General features: G+C 31.2%; 1 protein-coding gene across 2 annotated transcripts; it reads left to right on the top strand.

The window, feature by feature from the left end:
* Positions 1-1,402: 1,402 nt before the first annotated feature.
* On the top strand, positions 1,403-8,408 carry LOC118191673 (uncharacterized). Of its 2 annotated transcripts, none has more exons than XR_015044144.1 (2): positions 1,403-2,258; positions 7,946-8,408. XR_015044144.1 is itself a non-coding variant. In XM_085827289.1 (2 exons), exon 1 carries the CDS (start codon positions 2,433-2,435, stop codon positions 3,300-3,302), a length of 870 nt encoding a protein of 289 aa, XP_085683415.1. In that variant the 5' UTR covers positions 2,265-2,432; the 3' UTR covers positions 3,303-4,506; positions 7,946-8,408. The 2 variants fall into 2 exon arrangements, 1 of the variants encoding a protein (XP_085683415.1); XM_085827289.1 differs by lacking the exon at positions 1,403-2,258 and adding an exon at positions 2,265-4,506.
* Positions 8,409-20,825: the final 12,417 nt, after the last annotated feature.

Genomic DNA, 20,825 nt, shown 5'->3' with positions numbered 1-20,825 from the left:
TACATTTGCGTCTATAAAATTGTCCCAAAATGAGTGCTCCTTTATGAAAAGTAAAAACTGAGAATGAAAATCTAATATGCAGCGTTACATTCCTTATAGCACGTTGTGTAATTTTACTGATGTTGATCTGCTAAACTGCATCGAAAGTTATATTGACACCCCCTACTTGAAATGTAGCAACTAGTTTGGGACTCATCCATCAGTAAGGAGGGAACATAACATTTTGAAACTCTTAGTGTTGAATACTAAGTCTTTCAATATCATTGACCGCATATTTTAAAAAATATAGCCATATCCCCTAAAACAAAAAAGTATTATCTCTATTAATTACATATATATAAGGATTCAACATGAATGTCTATTGCTTGAAGTGCAACCATAAAACATTCAACCAGGTAGACACGAATTCACGCACAGCATATTGATATATCACACTAATTAAAATGAGATATGCGCTTTAAAATTTTGAAGCTAGTACAGACAGCATTCAAATGTTTCTAGATCAAAGATAACAAATACGAGAGCTAGAAAAGTAATATATATATATATATATATTTAATGCATTTAAATTCATATGTATATAGATATATATCATATGTATATAGATATATATGAATTTAATGCAATTAAAATTTAAGAATGCATCAACGTATATATTTTATACGAAATGCTAATATATTTGATAATGTATAATGTATTTTATACGAAATGCTAATAATATGTATATACATATATATGATAGGTTAAAATATCATTTATGCAGAAAACAGATTATCTAAAAATTATGATATTTTTATTTCAGGAAGACGAAAAAATGACATGAAGCTGAACACACATACACACACATATTCAGAAGCTTGTTTACATACAAAAGTTGAGGGAAAGAAACATATTCAGAAGCTTGATTACATACAAAAGTTGAGGGAAAGAAACATATTCAGAAGCTTGTTTACATACAAAAGTTGAGGGAAAGAAACATATTCAGAAGCTTGTTTACATACAAAAGTTGAGGGAAAGAAACATATGAAAAGAATTTTAAAGCTCTAAAATTTTACGTGATGATGGCTTTTGTTTAAAAAATTTTGTATTATGTATTTGTATTAAATCTGTATTACAGGAAACTGATGGAAATGCTATCCGTCCAACAGTTATACGTTGGCAATAATTATTGAAATACAATCGTAAAAATTTTTTTAAAAGGGAAAAACTCTTCAGTATAGCACGGAACAATATTCCATCCTATGTTACTATTAGTTACAGCGGCACGTTTTAATAAAATACAATTTTTGTTAATAACAAGCCACATTACAAATAGAGAACGTATAGCAAAAGTGTAGCAGAATGCGAGCGCTACCTAGTGATGAATTTCGCGAAAGCCACTGAAAACTGGGAACGGGAATTTCGTTCAGTCTGGCAGGCCTTGAGTATAAGTTGGCCTTGCTCTCAAAATGCATATTCTTTGGCTTTGCTTTAAACTCAAGGAGATTCTAACCTTGTTTAAACTCGTGAAATACGTGACCGTCAAACCTGTTCTAACTTTGGGGGACAGATAATTCACGCATGCGCAGCTGTTTCCCTTTTCGTTCGAAGGGAGCCACTTCTGCATCTGCGAAGTTTTCCTTCTTAACAATACATATTCTTTGGCTTATTTTCTTTCCCTAGCTTCACTCGCATGGTACTGCGATAGCAGATACGCCGTATCTATACTTTCCATCTCTCATCTGCCATCCATGACAGGGAGATTTCCTTGTGTTAAGTCATTGTATACATCTAACTAAACGAGGTGACTTACAGCGTATAGGCAGCAAAACAAACAGTTATTTCTGATTTCCGTCTACTTTGTATGTCTTCATTGTTCCTGCAATACTGAAAATTTTCGTATCGTGAATTTCGAGATACGTGAAGAAGCGAACAAAGACTGTCTACTTTTTGTATGAGTCTCTCATACGTATGAAGTAATAAATGAGCAATATGTGTTGCAAATTAAAATGAATTTTGTTTCTCTCTAGTTACTACGCATTGCATAATGGACTTCGCAATGTCGTAGAATGTGCAAATTATTTAACACTTACATATGCAACTGTTAAGTGCTAACTAATAAATCTAGAAGAACCAAAACTCTATGTAATAAGAATGAAGCATATATCATGTATTGCGTAAATATTCTTCAGTAAGGAATCATATTTCTATGTAATCTAAGAACTTGATTTTTGCGGAAGTGCGCTTGGAAACCGAGCCAATCTTATTCAATACATGAGGTAAGTTTCACATACAATATGCATTTATAATTTCATCAAGATATGTACATGTGCATTTACGGAAGACACAGAAAATTATTGTGGAATATCCAGAAGTAGTTTTGGGTGAAATTCAGTTAACTGCCCCGTTTTACATCCATACAGAGCATAAACATCATCTTGACATACATAAACATGCATATGCTTATTCACACAAAAGAGAAACCTTACATATGTGAAGTCTGTAAAAAGACGTTTAGTACAAAGGGTGATTTAAACAAGCATATGCTTATTCACACAGGAGAGAAACCTTACATTTGTAAAGTATGTAAGAAATCATTTAATCGAAAAAGTACTTTTAACATGCATATGAGCATTCACACAGGAGAGAGACCTCATAAATGTCAAGTATGTAAGATATCATTTAATGGAAAAAGTCATTTAAACGTTCATATGCGTATTCACACAGGAGAGAGACCTTATATATGTGAAGTATGTAAGAAGGCATTTATTCAAAAGGGTAGTTTAAACAAGCATATGCTTATTCACACGCAAGAGAAACCTTATCCTTATATTTGTGAAGTATGTAAGAAATCATTTAGTGTTAAAAGTTATTTAAACCTGCATATGCTTATTCACACAGGAGTTAAACCTCATACGTGTGAAGTATGTAACAAATCATTTAGTGTAAAAAGTAATTTGAACGTGCATATGCGTATTCACACAGGCGAGAAACCTTTTATGTGTACAATGTGTGAGAAATCATTTAATGTAAAAAGTCATTTAAGCAGGCATTTGCGCATTCACACAGGAGAGAAACCTCACATATGTGAAGTATGTAACAAATCATTTAATCGAAAAGGTAATTTGAATGCACATATGCCTATTCACACAGGAGAGAAACCTCACATATGTGAAGTATGTAACAAATCATTTAATCAAAAAAGTAGTTTGAATGTGCATATGAGCATTCACGCAGGGAAGAAACCAGAAGCTTGTAAGAAGTTTAGTGAAAAGGGTAGTTTAAACAAGCATATGCTTATTCACATTGGAAAGAAAATTTGAGTGTGAACTACATAAACATTCATTTTCATAAAGTGGATTTACATATGGATATTAACAAAAGAGACAAATGTTATGAGTTATGTGTGTAACAAGTTATTTAGGGCAATGAAGAATTTTAAGAAATGTATCTCTTTTATCTACACAGAAGAGAAATGTCCTCTCTTTTTGAGCATATATTAAAAACCACTTTGACTTATCTTTGGAATAAGTACCTGTTTGTGCAGCTAGGAAACCTTAAGTTCGGATTTTTCTCATTGGACAGAATTTAGGTGTTGCAAAATTCTTATAATTTAGAGAGACAAATCCAAATATCATAAAGCCTAGGCAGCCTAGTAAAAATTTACAGTTAGATGCCCATTGTTTGTTTGGTGATTCTGTTTTGTTGCTAAGATCGGCACCAAGTAGGCACAATTTCAAGATGGTCACTACACAAAACCAAAATAAGAAATCGAAGATTTGCACAAACTCTGTGATCATGTACACGTCGATCTATTTTCACTTAAAAAATATCAGAGACTTGCACAAACTAGGCATTGTGCACTGCCTTAACTTTGTCAATGTACACATAAATCTATTTTCATTTAAATAAAATCAGGAAGTTAAAACTATCATGGTAACCAGAAATAAGGTTTCATCGCCAAAATTTATTGCAAATCCAAGGGACACCCAATTCTACACTAGAGCCTAAAAGCCACTGGAGATCCTGTGAGATGAAATATGTTTGAAGTTATTTTTACATGATAATTAGTGTTCATTGATAATATCTGCTGCATAACAAAATGTGTTATGTAGATCAAAACTTCAAAAACTGAAATCCTAAAAGGTGTCTAAATGTTTCATCTGATATGTGTACTGTAACTTATATGTGCTTTGTATTAAACATGGCTATTTCTGAATTTAGTGCAGATATCAGTTACAGCTGTGCCAGTACTGATACAAATATCATTCTTGTGCCTGTTATTAAAGTGTTAGGTATTTTCACTAGTGCTTAACAAGTATTGAAGATCATGCCTATCCGGCTCCTATATTAAATGTGCCGGTGTATAACGTTCACAAAAACCTGTGCAGGTTTCCACAGCAATGTTAGTAAGGCAAAATGAAATCTTAAATATTTTCAGTCAAATCTTGGACATACCAAGTAGCACAATTCCATGTGCGTAATGCATACAAAAAGAAATGATGCGAAAACATCATTTCTGTACAGGTAAGAAATCCATGTTTACTAGGTATTTATTTTTAAAACTGTTTTATATTTTCCCCATGTAATGGTGAAAGAAAACTAAAATAATTCCTTATGTTAAGATGAAATTATTTTACATTTTGGCAAAGAATATTTTGCTTCTGAAAAGTAAACAAAATAATAAATGTTATAAAGCACATATTCTGAAAAATAAACAATAAATGCTATAATTGGTAGCTTTTTTGCTAAATGCTTTGGAAATTATGGAAGTTTTGGAAACATTGCGCAAAAGCAAGAAAGCTACTGTAATTATTTAAAAATTAGTTTCTAGTTTCATTCCTCTTCTTCAATATTTATTCATGATATCTGTATCCTGTATAATTGTTTCTGAGTATTTAAATGGGTATAAGTTTTCTCTGTACAGTTTACATTTTTCTGATTTCTTTTTCTTTTCAAAATTCAAAAATCTTCTGTCTTTTTGCTCACACAAAGTTTGTAGAAATACTTTTTCTTTTGGATTTTAGAACTTGTATCCTCAGTATTTGAAGACATTATTTATAGGTATACGATTCCTAAAAATGTGACAAAATGATTAAGTCTTCGTGATATTAGGAAGGTAGTCGGCTACCTAACTGCTGGGTCTTTCTGCTTGGTTGCTAATGGATTTGCATTAAAAAGAAAAAAAATCACTATATGATAATGTATACCAGTTTTCTTTGCATAGATACATGTGTCAAACTTATATTTCGTGTTAAAGAAACATACTTTTGTCATCAGCTCATTTTGTCTGCTGTAAAAGTTTCCAAAATTTGAAAAATATATCCTTGTGTTTAATTGCTTCACAAAAAGAACAAAATGAAATGGGAGACCAATAAAATTTTTGTTAATTGTATTTACTCAGGGTAAAAAATCCATAGAACATTGTAAGAACAGCAAAATTAATTTTACCAGTAGCCAATAGCCTACATTTTTACATGTATGTTTCAGTACAAAACTGTAGTACCATTTATTGTTCTATAGTAGACAGCATCAAAAAGAGGAAAATTATTATCCATTATTTCAGGGAAAATAAATTAAGCAGTATGGCACATTTTAAAATGCTTTTATTAACGGACTTGTTCTTGAAAATATGAATATTGCTCTAACAGGTAAGGGCAACACATGTACTTTGGTCACTTACATCTTTATGTTTGGTCACTTACATCTTTATGTAGAAAACTATTTAGCAAATAGGGTCCTATAGCAATAAAGATCAATTAAAACTCTCATTTTTCTGCAAGAATCTAGAATAACTTCTAGGATTGCTGTAATGCTCTCAGACGGCATTTCTTAAACGTTTTTCATTTATGACTATCCCTGGGATTAAATATAAAATAAAGATAAAAAAAAATCTGAAAGCTTTCTGATTTTATATTATGCCCAAAGGGGTGTTATTTTAATTTACAAAAGTACTTACACGTTTTGGGAGCATTGGGGCTAAAAATATTTTTAAAAAGCATATCTTTAGAATTTCTGATAGACAGTCTTGCAGGCTGGAAATAAAAATCTTTTATTCTGTACAGTATTGCTATTACTTTCCTTGAAAGTTGAGTTTGTTAATTTGTTTGTTTAATATTCGTTTAAGTTTTACAAAATATGAAATAGTCAATGAAACAAATTCCAAATTAGGGCTTCCAAGTGATATTATTCAGGTGGAGGACTACATTATTCAGTATTGGATGGCTCTACGTTCGGTTGTTTTTTCACAGTGCGAGAAACGTACATACATTCATGCAGATTCTTCATAATTTAATTTTGTTAAATGTATTACAGCGTGACAATATTTGGTGACAACTATCTGAAAAGTTATACAGTCAAAAGTCTTTAATCCGGACTCGTCGGGACTTCTGCAATTGACTTTGGCAAAACTGAATTCACAAGTCCGATAAAAAGTGAATAAAATTTATACTTATCGCAACAAATAAAAACAAAATGCTTAGATTTCCTTATACATATTCGTACAATATCTCTATATCTCGCAGTAGTTATCTTTTAAACTACGAAAACGTTCAACAGAACTTAATTTAAAACAGAGAATGCTTTCGACATTGCTTAACACTTTAATTAGCATTTCCTAACTTCTGGCTTAAATATGAATTCTAAATTATTATTTAGTAACTTTATTATAAAAAGCAAATTACTTTATTATATATCATTTAGGTTATTTCATCATACCATTTGCAATGTGCAAACTGTTCCACAAGGGGTAGAGCCTTGTCACTCAGGTATCCTGGTATATCAAACACCGTTCCACGGAAGAACAGAGAAAGCTAATCTAATTTCCCCACGAATTTGCTACAATAAACAACAACAGTTATCCAAACAACTTAATTGATATGTTTTCGTTCAGATTTTATGAACTTTTTAAATAAAGCACGAGAATATTCAGGTATTTTCTCGGTTTTTCCGGAAAGCAAAAGATAAATTTCAAGAAATCTATTAAATGAACGTGCTCATGTATTTTTGATTTTTCGACATAGCTTTTTTTTCAAATAAGTCTCGTCCTGCATTGCAAGGGGATATAAAACAATTTTAATTAATTATACTAAAATAGCCAAATGAATACAAAAACCGTAACAATATATTACCGTTAATTTATAGCACTGGATTTTTAAATATCATTTTAAGTAAATAAAGTAATTGAAATAATTTTGGTAATTTAAATATGCTTATATGCAATGATTGTATAGGTTTAAAAGTAAAATTGCAGCATTTTTGTTAATATTTAGAATTATTGTTGTATATTGTAACCACAGTGGCTGATCATGTACTACAATAATCTTGTTTTTGCACTGTATGTGATGTAAACACACAGTTAATGTTATTCTGATAGAGATAATTTACTTTTTTGTTGTATGACACAGTTTGATGTTGATGACACAGATTTTGAGGGTGCACCGATAAGTTTGACTGCATCAAGCAGACTCCCCTTTCAAATGCACAAAATTCAACTCTCGCAAATTACCTGCAGTAACACTTATAACTAACTTCATAAATTCAGTAATGCCTTGATCCAGAGGTTGGAGAGGACTAACTTCCTATAATCATACACATCACTTGCCGGCACCAAAATTTTTTTTATGTTAACTGTGTGTTCGCCTTAAGCGAGTTTGTGTTAAGATGGTTTACTTTATTTGCATTATCATTTTCTATTTAGTTATAAAATGTGTATATTCCTACACATGATTGCAACAAAATATGGCCTTTTATTTCTGACTAGAGATAGGCTGTTATTATTTTTGGCTAAGGCCCTCTTAAAGCATTGCAATGATAGAGTCTAGTTAACCAAGGGCTATACATTTTGTTGTTACAGCGAGATCCTGCGTCAAGGTTCAGCCTTAAATTGTTTTAGTAGTTTATTTATGTGAATTTATTGCTAGATTTTTAAAAACAGATGGACACTAATATTTAATATTCCTTTCAGGAGGAAGAACGTAGAGAGCAGCCCTCTCCTGCCATTAGCGAAAATTTTATTTCTAGCCTGCCACTTCTAGATGTAAGTGAGCCCTCTCCTTCTCCTTCAACAAGCCAGCTGATGCCAGTTGAAAGGAAGAAGCGCAAAAGGGAGGACAGTGACATACAGGACTTCCTATACACTGCTTCTGCTGTACTTTTAAAAGTGCAGGAAACAGAAAATAATACAGAAATTCTGTTTGGGAAGTATGTCGCTTCCTCCCTTTTAGATATTTCCGATTTGCGGAAAAGAGAAGAACTGAAAATAAAAATACAAAATTTGATTTTTGAAGCAAAATTTTCATAGCCGACTTTTAAGGTGGTTTTTTTTTTTTTTTTTTTTTTTTTTTTTTTTTTTTTTTTTTGTGTGTGTGTGTGTGTAATTTGAAATATGGTTTTTTTCTTTATAAAATAAAATTGGCTTCTATTTTTGATTTATGCTATTCTGTAAATTTATTTTGCACATAATAATTAAATGTTCATTTAAACATTTTATTATTTTATTTAAACATTATTATAAAACACATTACATTAATAGAACAATGTGCGTTCAGAGAGAAATTTTATTGCATTTTATGTTTTTATTTTTAGGAATATAAAATATTCATAGTCACTAATAATATTTGATAAGCATTTCGATTAGATATTTTTAATTCATTTAACAGCAAAATCTGAAATCTTGTTCAGTCTCACTTTCTGTTAGCATTAATTTTATTTTTTTATACAGGGTTCATACGGTCCTTAAAAGTGCTTAAGTTTTTTTGGAATTGATTTTTGGTCCTTAAAAGTCCTTAATTTTGGCCAAAATTGGCAGAAGGTCCTTAATTTTAATCATCAGAAATTTCTGTCTATTTTTATGACTGCCATTTTGGGTGTGAATCAGCATTTTGCAGTACTATTTTTGGCGATTCACTGACAAATATGGCTATTTTTTGAGTGGGTTCATGAGTTATAATTTGTTCCTATTTGTAATATAAGTAATGGTGGGACACTCGAGTATCTGAGCAAGAAGTGAAACATAAGCATTTCAAAATTATTTCATTTTTTATAATGAAGAGCTCTCAAACAACTTTCTGCTTTTGGGGATGTGAATTCTTTTATTAAACGGTTCTAAATTTGGCGATTTTAAAATCGGTTTCTATAGAAAATTTTTAATTCCGAGATCTGAGAATTTTTTGACGATTTTTTTAGAACATTCTAACGTTGATAAATTTTATTAAAATAATGTTAAATATTGGAATTATATTTAAGAAATAACATTAAAATAAAGCATTTTTATTTTTCACTGTCATATCATAAAGTTCCATATGTGTACTGTAACACATATTATACAATTTTTTGAATATGAAAAATAAGCAAGGAATAATGCTATTTAGCACAGTTTACAAAACAGTTTTTAGCAAAAGCAAAATAGCTATGTAATTAATTAAAAATGTCTTTTTTTTTTTTTCATGGTAAGAATTTTCCCATTTCTCAGAATGATTAGAATTCTTGGAAAATGCATCAGTTTTCTCTATAAAATTAATTTCACACTTTTTCCTCCGATTTTTTTTAAAAACATTTCTGGATTTTTGCTGTTACAGAATTGGCAGGGGTAATTTTTCTTTATGATTTTAGACATTGAATCTTGGATAGTTTAGAAAGATTTTAAGGCAAATTTATAGACCCACGATTCTAAAAGAATCCAGAAAAATGTGATAAAATAAAAAATGTCTCCATGGTAGTAACATGCAGTTTCTTACATTTTGGAGAACATCTGAAAGAACAATGAAAACATATAGTTGAATGTTTTACTTCTGATTCTATAATCGCTTTCTTAACATTTTTATCTTCCCTTTATTTTCTCTACTTTTCACTAGATACAAGCATGGAAAATATCAAAATTACTTCAATCTTATCATATGGACAGGCATTATAGAAATAATTTTTTTTATTAGTAAAGAAATTGAAAGCTGACAATTCAAAAGATTCATCTAATATGTCTTAATGCATCATACAAAGAGCTGGCACTAGGCATTTTGTCACCTGATGCAATCTCTGTGGATCCTAAATTCTGCTGCCTGGTACCTTTCTAAATTCTGCTTCCAATGCCTGCTCTAAATTCTAAAAAGTTTTGCCATTTCTAGATTTTGTTACTCAATATGTCCCTAAATTCTAAAAACTATGCCACACCACCTCTGTAACCAGACTTTACCATATGTATTTCATATTTCTTCTGAATGTTCGTATTAATTACTAAAGAAACAAAATTAGCAGCTTTTTGCATACACTCTAAATGCATTTAGTCTTTTAGAATAACAGAAGTCTTTAATTAAAACCCAAAAATTTTAAGTGAAAACGAAACGTGTTGAAAAACGAAACTAAATATGTAAAGAGAAAGAAAATTATTCTTCAAATATATGTATTGTTATTATTATGTAAATTACGTGTTAAACCTTTAACATGGTCACAAGGTAAAACACAAAAATATAAAAATTCATGTGAAGCTTATTCTTGCTTCTAGTGAAACTTAATGCAAAACAACTTATCACCGCTAATGCTTTAGTGGCTTAATAGAACCTTAAAATATATAAACTGAGTTACAACATCTGGAACTCTACACAAAGCTATAACACTAACAGCGTCAGGTAGAGGTCAGCTAACTTTCAAAACTTGCTAACTGTGCCTACATCAGGCCTTTCAGGTTTGTTCTGATCAGCAGGTCTCTCTATAGCCTTACCTTTGCCATTGTACACATCAATCTATTTTCATTTAAATAAAATCAGGAAGTTAAAACTATCATGGAAACCAGAAATAAGGTTTTATCGCCAAAATATGTTGCAAATCCAAGGGACACCCAATTCTACACTAGAGCCTAAAGCCCACTGGAGATCCTGTGAGATGAAATATGTTTGAAGTTACTTTTACATGATAATTAGTGTTCATTGATAATATCTGCTGCCCAACAAAATTGTTATGTAGATCAAAACTTCAAAAACTGAAATCCTAAAAGGTGTCTAAATGTTTCATCTGATATGTGTACTGTAACTTATATGTGCTTTGTATTAAACATGGCTATTTCTGAATTTAGTGCAGATATCAGTTACAGCTGTGCCAGTACTGATACAAATATCATTCTTGTGCCTGTTATTAAAGTGTTAGGTATTTTCACTAGTGCTTAACAAGTATTGAAGATCATGCCTATCCGGCTCCTATATTAAATGTGCCGGTGTATAACGTTCACAAAAACCTGTGCAGGTTTCCACAGCAATGTTAGTAAGGCAAAATGAAATCTTAAATATTTTCAGTCAAATCTTGGACATACCAAGTAGCACAATTCCATGTGCGTAATGCATACAAAAAGAAATGATGCGAAAACATCATTTCTGTACAGGTAAGAAATCCATGTTTACTAGGTATTTATTTTTAAAACTGTTTTATATTTTCCCCATGTAATGGTGAAAGAAAACTAAAATAATTCCTTATGTTAAGATGAAATTATTTTACATTTTGGCAAAGAATATTTTGCTTCTGAAAAGTAAACAAAATAATAAATGTTATAAAGCACATATTCTGAAAAATAAACAATAAATGCTATAATTGGTAGCTTTTTTGCTAAATGCTTTGGAAATTATGGAAGTTTTGGAAACATTGCGCAAAAGCAAGAAAGCTACTGTAATTATTTAAAAATTAGTTTCTAGTTTCATTCCTCTTCTTCAATATTTATTCATGATATCTGTATCCTGTATAATTGTTTCTGAGTATTTAAATGGGTATAAGTTTTCTCTGTACAGTTTACATTTTTCTGATTTCTTTTTCTTTTCAAAATTCAAAAATCTTCTGTCTTTTTGCTCACACAAAGTTTGTAGAAATACTTTTTCTTTTGGATTTTAGAACTTGTATCCTCAGTATTTGAAGACATTATTTATAGGTATACGATTCCTAAAAATGTGACAAAATGATTAAGTCTTCGTGATATTAGGAAGGTAGTCGGCTACCTAACTGCTGGGTCTTTCTGCTTGGTTGCTAATGGATTTGCATTAAAAAGAAAAAAAATCACTATATGATAATGTATACCAGTTTTCTTTGCATAGATACATGTGTCAAACTTATATTTCGTGTTAAAGAAACATACTTTTGTCATCAGCTCATTTTGTCTGCTGTAAAAGTTTCCAAAATTTGAAAAATATATCCTTGTGTTTAATTGCTTCACAAAAAGAACAAAATGAAATGGGAGACCAATAAAATTTTTGTTAATTGTATTTACTCAGGGTAAAAAATCCATAGAACATTGTAAGAACAGCAAAATTAATTTTACCAGTAGCCAATAGCCTACATTTTTACATGTATGTTTCAGTACAAAACTGTAGTACCATTTATTGTTCTATAGTAGACAGCATCAAAAAGAGGAAAATTATTATCCATTATTTCAGGGAAAATAAATTAAGCAGTATGGCACATTTTAAAATGCTTTTATTAACGGACTTGTTCTTGAAAATATGAATATTGCTCTAACAGGTAAGGGCAACACATGTACTTTGGTCACTTACATCTTTATGTTTGGTCACTTACATCTTTATGTAGAAAACTATTTAGCAAATAGGGTCCTATAGCAATAAAGATCAATTAAAACTCTCATTTTTCTGCAAGAATCTAGAATAACTTCTAGGATTGCTGTAATGCTCTCAGACGGCATTTCTTAAACGTTTTTCATTTATGACTATCCCTGGGATTAAATATAAAATAAAGATAAAAAAAAATCTGAAAGCTTTCTGATTTTATATTATGCCCAAAGGGGTGTTATTTTAATTTACAAAAGTACTTACTCGTTTTGGGAGCATTGGGGCTAAAAATATTTTTAAAAAGCATATCTTTAGAATTTCCGATAGACAGTCTGGCAGGCTGGAAATAAAAATCTTTTATTCCTTACAGTATTGCTATTACTTTCCTTGAAAGTTGAGTTTGTTAATTTGTTTGTTTAATATTCGTTTAAGTTTTACAAAATATGAAATAGTCAATGAAACAAATTGCAAATTAGGGCTTCCAAGTGATATTATTCAGGTGGAGGACTACATTATTCAATATTGGATGGCTCTGCGTTTGGTTGATTTTTCACAGTGCGAGAAACGTACATACATTCATGCAGATTCTTCATTATTTAATTTTGTTAAATGTAGTACAGCGCGATAATATTTGGTGATAACTATCTGAAAAGTTATACAGTCAAAAGTCTTTAATCCGGACTCGTCGGGACTTCGGCAATTCCAGATTATCGGTTTTTCTGGATTATAGATCATCAATTGAAATCTGGTAAGATGGATGCAGAAATTATAAAATTAAAAATATGAAACTGTAATTTATGAAATAAAGAGTGATTATGATCTAAAAGGTATCAAAGTTTACAAAAAAAAAAAGAGCTTAATATTTATTTGTTTACTTTTTTAAACATTTCTTTCAATGCACGTATGCGTAAAGCATACATTACGCATAGTCAAAATTAGAAAATTGCAACCAGAATACTATTTGATTTGTATTCATGATATTTATAATGATGAGGAATTTGATTTAAATCATATCAAAGACGGAGTACATCGAGATGAATTACTACATTTAGTAAGGAATTATAAGCCGAATAAAAGAAAAACATCTACCCTGGAGATAAAGATAGTGCTGACAGATCCACTTCAAATTCATTGCGCGCCGCGACGTTTCCGCCCCTCCCACAGAGCAGCGTGAAATTGATAAACAGATTTCGGAAATGGTTAGAGAAACAAAGGATATATATCCATATTTCGCAGCAATTCCACTTTTTGTTTGATGGACATCGAAACATGCTTTCGCTTTGTAGATCCTTTGACTGCTCCAGAATCAGAAATTCTTTTTGACATGATCGAAAGTTCAAACTTACTTTTATAAAATTGCTCTAACAGTCTGCAAAAAATAATAAGCCGAATCCAATTAGAAGATTAAGGAACAACACAATCTGAAACATTACCTAAAATAGATAATTTTAGCTTAGCTTATACCGTCCGTTATACATTAAACGCGCATGCGTAAACGTATTACGCATGCACAGAAATTTTCTAGCTTTGAGGTCCGGATTATGGATGTCCAGATTAAAGACTTGACTGTATAACATTTTCAGTGATTCAATGCAAAATGTCATTTCGAGAATAACAGTCCTGTGTTAATGTCTCTATGGGCTAATAAAAATAAATGTTTACTCATTAATCATTAACTTCTTTGCTAAAAAATATACAAAAAGAAGTAGTTTTGGAATTTGTTTCAGATATACAAAAATATATGAAAGAAAATCATATTTTAATGAGATCGATGTGCTTATTTTTTGCTGCATAGCAAATTAAATCTTGTTCCAGTATTTGACACCGTGGGACATAAAGCATATTCAATATCTAATAAAGTAAAGCTGAAAAATCATGTCATGTAAGTATGTGGTGCTGAATGGCAGAAGAACATTCAGAAATTGTCGAAAATTCAGTCCTAGCTCCAATCCCGAATACTTTCAAAGATTTTTGTGGAACCCCAAGTTTAACATTTTAGTCACCCAGGAGCTGAATAAGTTCCTCTTGGTCTTCACATAGCAGATGCTTAATCTCATTAATGCCAATCAAAATATTCTTTTTTAATCCAAGACTTAGACAGTTCTATACATATTACTGAGCTATTGCAGGTACAACATTTCCGGCTCCTTAAATTAAGCCCAAGGGCACATGACATAATGAATTCTGGAAATGGAAAACATCTAGGATGAGAAAATGGAGAAAAGAAAAGTGAGAGGGGTACCAAAAGGAAAAAGGCCAAAGACATCTAGCAGTGAATGGAAATTTTAACCCAAGCTATCTTTTTGAAATTTTATAGAAATTATTTGCAAAACTGTGTCTATATGGTTTTTAAGTGATCTACAATAATACTTTTTTTTCTTTCCAATATTAAAATAGTCAGCTGCTGAACACATTTTGAACGAATCATTTTCCATCCTATTCAGTTTTATCATTCAAAGTAATTATATTGCTATTATATTTCAAAGAGACAAATTAAAATTATCTGACGAAAAACACAGGTTTGATAGCCATTTTCAAAAAGAACATCATCAGATTACTGTTCAGTTAAAAATACAATAATTATATATTTTATTAATTATAATGCTAAGCTTTGCCTTTTTGACATTCATCTGACTTCTGTATGTAAAAAAAAAAAAAAAAAAAAAAAAAAAAAAAAATTGTATTTGTATTCCATGTGTTTTACACATGGAACACATTCACAGTAGCCTGTAATTAAAGACAATGCTTTTGCCCTTTATCACTTTTGTGCATAATACAGAGCAATTTTTCTATTCTAAACCGTAAATTAAAAAAAAATAAATCTACAACTGTGCGGTATATGGCTCCTCCTTTTGTGTGTTCTTCCAAAAAAAAAAAAAAGAGAAAAGAATAATTCTATTAATATTTTCTTAATAAATTTATCTGATATATACTAACAGCTGAGGTATTTTTTAACCCGGCGGAAGTCACACCAAGAAAAGTTACTAGAGTGGGCGTGTGGGGTATCAAATACCCCAATAATTAAAATACGATATAAAATAGTTTTATTTAGTTTTAAAGCTGTTTTTCTTGTTCTCGTGTATTATAAATACGTGAATAATAATTGGGTTTCAAAAAATTAATTTCCAAAATAATCTTAGAGTTAAAATTAAGATAAAATATAAAACAATAAACATCATGCCTCTAAGTTTCATTGCATCTCTAACACACAATGCTTATTTTATTTCTTTACACTTTGAATGAAATACATTCATGCTTTCCTGGCATCGAATATTTTTACATTTTAAACATTGCATTCACGTTCTTCTGTCCTTAGTGCACGGGCAATTTATCACATCTTTCATCATCCTCGTAATGAGTTGCTTGAATTAGTTGTTTTGAATTTCATGTATTTGTTTTAATTCTTCGTCGAAACTTCTGCTTTTGTTTTGCATGCAGTACGTCAGTTTCTTGGTAAAGTATTAATCTATGATCTTTGTTCAATACGTTTTTTCATTAATTGTAATGCTAAGTCCTTCATAAACAGACTTCTGTTTCTAGTTGGCAGATTAGCAGTTGAATATAATATAATTCAAGTATTTATTACAGCAACATTCAGTGCAGGAAAGAAAATTATCTTTGGCCACCTCCTGGCAATTGAATAATTGGCTGACATTTCATTCCCCATATCCACTACTCCTTTAGTCATATTATAAAAACATATAATTCCTGATGTTTTTTTTTCTTCAATAGTATCATCTATAGTATGATCATTATATAATGTTGAAAGCATAAGAACAGTTTTTTCTTTTTTAGGAACATTAGGAATTAATGTTTTACCTTTTTCGAAACCAAAACAGTGTAGAAAATATTCCTAGTTTCATCTTCAGTTTCCGAAATGCAATCTTCATCGCTTTCAAATATTTCTAATAAATCTCATAGGTGTTGCATCTCCTATTCCCTAGGAGTCATTCTTTTTACCATAATGCGGTTAGAAATTTTTAAGAATTTAATGTCAAGTACTTTAAAATCACTTGCGAGTAGAAATATTTACTGTTACAGTCTAGAAATAAATTTCTGAACTAAATATTCAGTCAGAAAAACACGCGGACAGGCGCGTGGGGTGTGTCATACCCCAGTTCCAACAAAATACCGAATAAATCTTTTTCTGAAACACACAGGCAAAGAAAAAGCAGTTCTGAAAGTCAATCACAACTAGAAACTCAGCTACTGCACACAGAATTTCAGTTTCACACAGTTTGCAGCACAGAATTTCAGTTTCACAAGTTAGGAATATTCCACTTTTATGTAGGGGTGGGATATGATACACCCCACGCGCTTTCCTGCGGGTTAAATATCAGTCGTTTCGTGCAAATGAATTGTAAATTTGGTTTTTCTTTAAGCCCCTTGTAATGAGTTGCTTGAATTGGCATTTGCTAATTTAAAAAAAATTACTGTATGAAGGGAAGGAATCCTCAAAATTTCTTCACCAAACTCACCATTTTAATACTGGATCTTCTCCGATGGTATGCCTAACCAGTGGTGAGTGGTTTAGACCTCTGAATACTTGTACTATGACCTGGATTGGGTTTGATCCCAAGGGAATGCTACGTGGTTAGTTTTCCTGGACTTTTCGATGCATAACGCAATTACGAAGCAGTTCCGCTCAGTAAGTCCTCTACTAATATATCCCTTCTCTTAGGCAGATAGCTGTCGTAGATTTATTCCAAATAACCGAACTTCTCAAATAGTGTATGACTTTTTATTTATAGCAAATGAATATAACACATTGTATGGCATGAGCAAATATTTTTTTTTTATTTTTTTGCTACCAGCAAAGTTCTCAAAATGTTTCTTTATTTGAAGATTTTAACAATCTTTCGAAATAGGCTTATGTTTATTGAGGTATAGGTGATGCTTGGATTCAAGATGCCTTTTCAATTTTGATGATTTCATACTGTCCACCTTGGCATGCCGGTGTAGCAAAAAGATGTTACATACTGCATGTTTATGGCATATTCTGTTTTTGGAATCACTTTATGCTGAAATCGTAATGTGATATCATTATTATGATGCTCTTGGTGGTATTTTCCAATATGTAAATGTAATTTACAGCTCATCTTAGACAGTATTATGAATTTTATAGTACCACAGAGAAATATTTAATTTCTTTTAAAATGGAGGGATTACGATTAACGTTTTGTTAAATTCTTGTATCTGAATCTTTAGGAATATAGCTTTCCTTTAGCCTTCGAGGACAAAACCATCGAACAAAACAAATTTGGTGTGTAAGTCTACTGAAAAAAGTTACTTAAAACTTTTGCCTTTTATAATTCAGGAACTCCACTTCCCATACCCTAAATTACAAGATTTTCACATAGTGGGCATTGAAAAACCTTTCACTCCTTTGGGGGGGGGCAGCTTTAAAAAGGTTGAGAATCACTGCTGTAGACTATAAAAATTCTCAGATTTTCAAAGAAGTGTTGCACTGCCATTGCTGGAAAGGAAAGAATATTCTAAAAATTTGCAGCCTTTTCATCGTGGTGCACTTATTGTGTTGGCCGATCATCTTTCTTTGAAAATTTAACCTGAAGCAAAAGAAGAAAGGATCCCACAAATCATATTTTCGAGAAAAGTTAAATAAAGAATAAAGATGCAAACACTATGATGGTCGAAAGATAACTGTTTATAATATATGCAATGTGCCTTTGTATAACAAATGTCTCGTCACATTTTTTCTCTTAATTAGATTCTAATAGGTCAAATAATTGATTTTTGTTCAATTCAAGTGAAAGGTAGTGTGGTCATTATTGGGTTAACATGTGAGATGAGAGAGGTTTGACTAATCAGAGACTTTAAAATAATTCTAAGTGTGCAGTGTGCCATATAAACAAAACATGCATGTAAACAAACAAAATATCCAAAAGTGATTCTCTAGCTAAAAATAGTGTCCCTTATTCTCAATATTAACTTACTAGAAAAGTCTGAGGAGATGTATAAATTTAGCCTTTCAATATCAGTGATGACTATATGTTAATAGCTAACTTTATTAGGTCAAAAGAAAGGTAGTTAAATTATAAATACAAACCACTCTAGGGTAGTTTGCCAATTTTTTACAAGTGAAAGTCTCTTATCAGATGCAGTTTGGTAATTTTCAAAATTATTTCAAAAGATTTCCAAACTATCTCTATTTGTTGTAAATGACTAAGAGACTGTTTTAAGCATGGTTGCCAGAGTTTGGCATATTCTGATTATTTGCGACTTCTAAGATGGTTGTGAAAATACATAAACTAAACTCGGTGGTACAACAGCCCTAGTGGGCCAAGGCCAGCAGTGTCTCGAAATCTGCTTTCTTGACTATGGGCCTCGGGGTGCATAAGCATATGTGCCCTGAACAAGTGGTCAGCTTGGGGTCACAAGACGCCCAGTGTTTAGTCTCGAAACAAACTTGGTACTCATTTTATCGACCCAAGGTGTGAAAGCCTGAGTCGACCTTGCCCAACCCAGATATTGAACCCCCGGAACTGTGGTGCTGCTGCACTAGCCACTGCGCCGACTGGCCTCTGTGAAAATACATAAGTACAGTCAAAAGTCGTTAATTCGGACACCCATAATCCGGAATGATCTATAATCCGAACCTCAAAGCTACAAACTTTCTGCGCATGCATCGCGTTCACGCATGCGCACAGGCCTTTACGAGAGCGCATAAGACCCTTACGGCTGCGAATATGTTTGTGCGCATGCGCGTTTAATGTGTAACGGAGTTATACGCTAAGCTAAGATTATCTAATTCAGTTGATGTTGAAGATTGCGTTGTTCCTTAATCTTCGAAATGGATCCGGCTTATTATTTTTTGCAGACTGTTAGAGCAATTTTATAAAAGTAAGCTTGAACTTTCGATTATGTCAAATAGAATTTCCGATATATATTTACTACAAAGCGAAAGTATGTTTTGAAATCCGAAATCTGTTTATCAATTTCACGCTGCTCTGCGGCAGAGGGGCAGAAACGTCATTATTAGATTATGATAGATTAGAAAGATTATGTCAAATAGAATTTCCGATATATATTTACTAATATGTAATTTGTATCTACAAAGCGAAAGTATGTTTTGAAATCCGAAATCTGTTTATCAATTTCACGCCACGGATTGGAAGTTGATCTGTCAGCACTATCTTTATCTTCAGGGCAGATGTTTTTATTTTATTTGGTTTATGATTCCGTACTAAGTGTAGTATTTCATTTCGATGTACTCCGTCTTTGATATGATTTAAATCAAAGTCCTCGTCATTATAATTCACTTCCGATAGTGAAGAAAGTGACACAGAAGTTATTGAAAACGAAAAAATTTCGATTGACAAATTAGTCGGTATTCTCAACACAGCAATTATAGGACTTGAACAGCGGAACTTTGTAACTAAACAAGAAATTATGTCTGTTTAATAGAATTAAAGAGAAAGTATTATCACATGAAACAAAGCAACTTACATTGAAAGAAATGTTTAATAAAGTAAACAAATAAATATTAAGCTTTTTCTTTTTGTAAATTTTGATACCCTTTAGATCATGATTGTTCTTTATTTCATAAATTACAGTTTCATATTTTTAATTTTGTAATTTCTGCATGCCATCTTACCAGATTTAAACTGATGATCTATAATCCGGAAAAATCGATAATCCGGAATCGCCGAAGTCCCAATGAGTCCGGATTAACGACTTTTGACTACAAAAAATAATGCCTATCATTTATATATATAATTATATAGTTATATGAAAAATTGCATTTTACATTATAAATCATATTTAAATAAATAATAGGATGTGATATGAGTTTAGATAATTCAGTATAATTTGATATCAAATGAAAATATTGAAACAAATTTTTTTAAATCTACATTTAATCAAACAGTACTCAAGAATAATTCAGAATGTTATTTATTAGTCTTTCTTAAATGTTCTAATTAATCTTCTTTTTATTATTCTACTTATTTTTAATCTGTCAAGAAATCTTATTTTTAAACAATATTCTAAAAAGGAAGTTTTTCTTATTTGTATTTACAGTTTGAAAAAAAATTGCATCATGGTGATTAGTATAAAGGAGTGTTGTGGAAATCAGCTGAAATTTCAGAACAGATGCCAATGTAACATGAAAAATTGAACTTGTATAACATTTTAAGATTGAATTTGAAAGGTCCTGTATAAAATTCTTAGCTAAGTCACTCTTTCATGCAAATAATGTATTGAATATAACATTTTCGTATGATTTCTCATGAGAATAAATAAGCACATGTATTGCTAAATGACCTTGGAATTTAAATGAACTGTCATATT

This window comes from Stegodyphus dumicola, chromosome 11 (assembly GCF_044657685.1).
Source record: "Stegodyphus dumicola isolate Sdum_Otavi_A_Nest chromosome 11, ASM4465768v1".
Classification (NCBI taxonomy): domain Eukaryota; kingdom Metazoa; phylum Arthropoda; class Arachnida; order Araneae; family Eresidae; genus Stegodyphus; species Stegodyphus dumicola.
The sequence above is the reverse complement of the archived record's forward strand: the minus strand, read 5'-3'. Positions and strand labels throughout refer to the sequence as shown.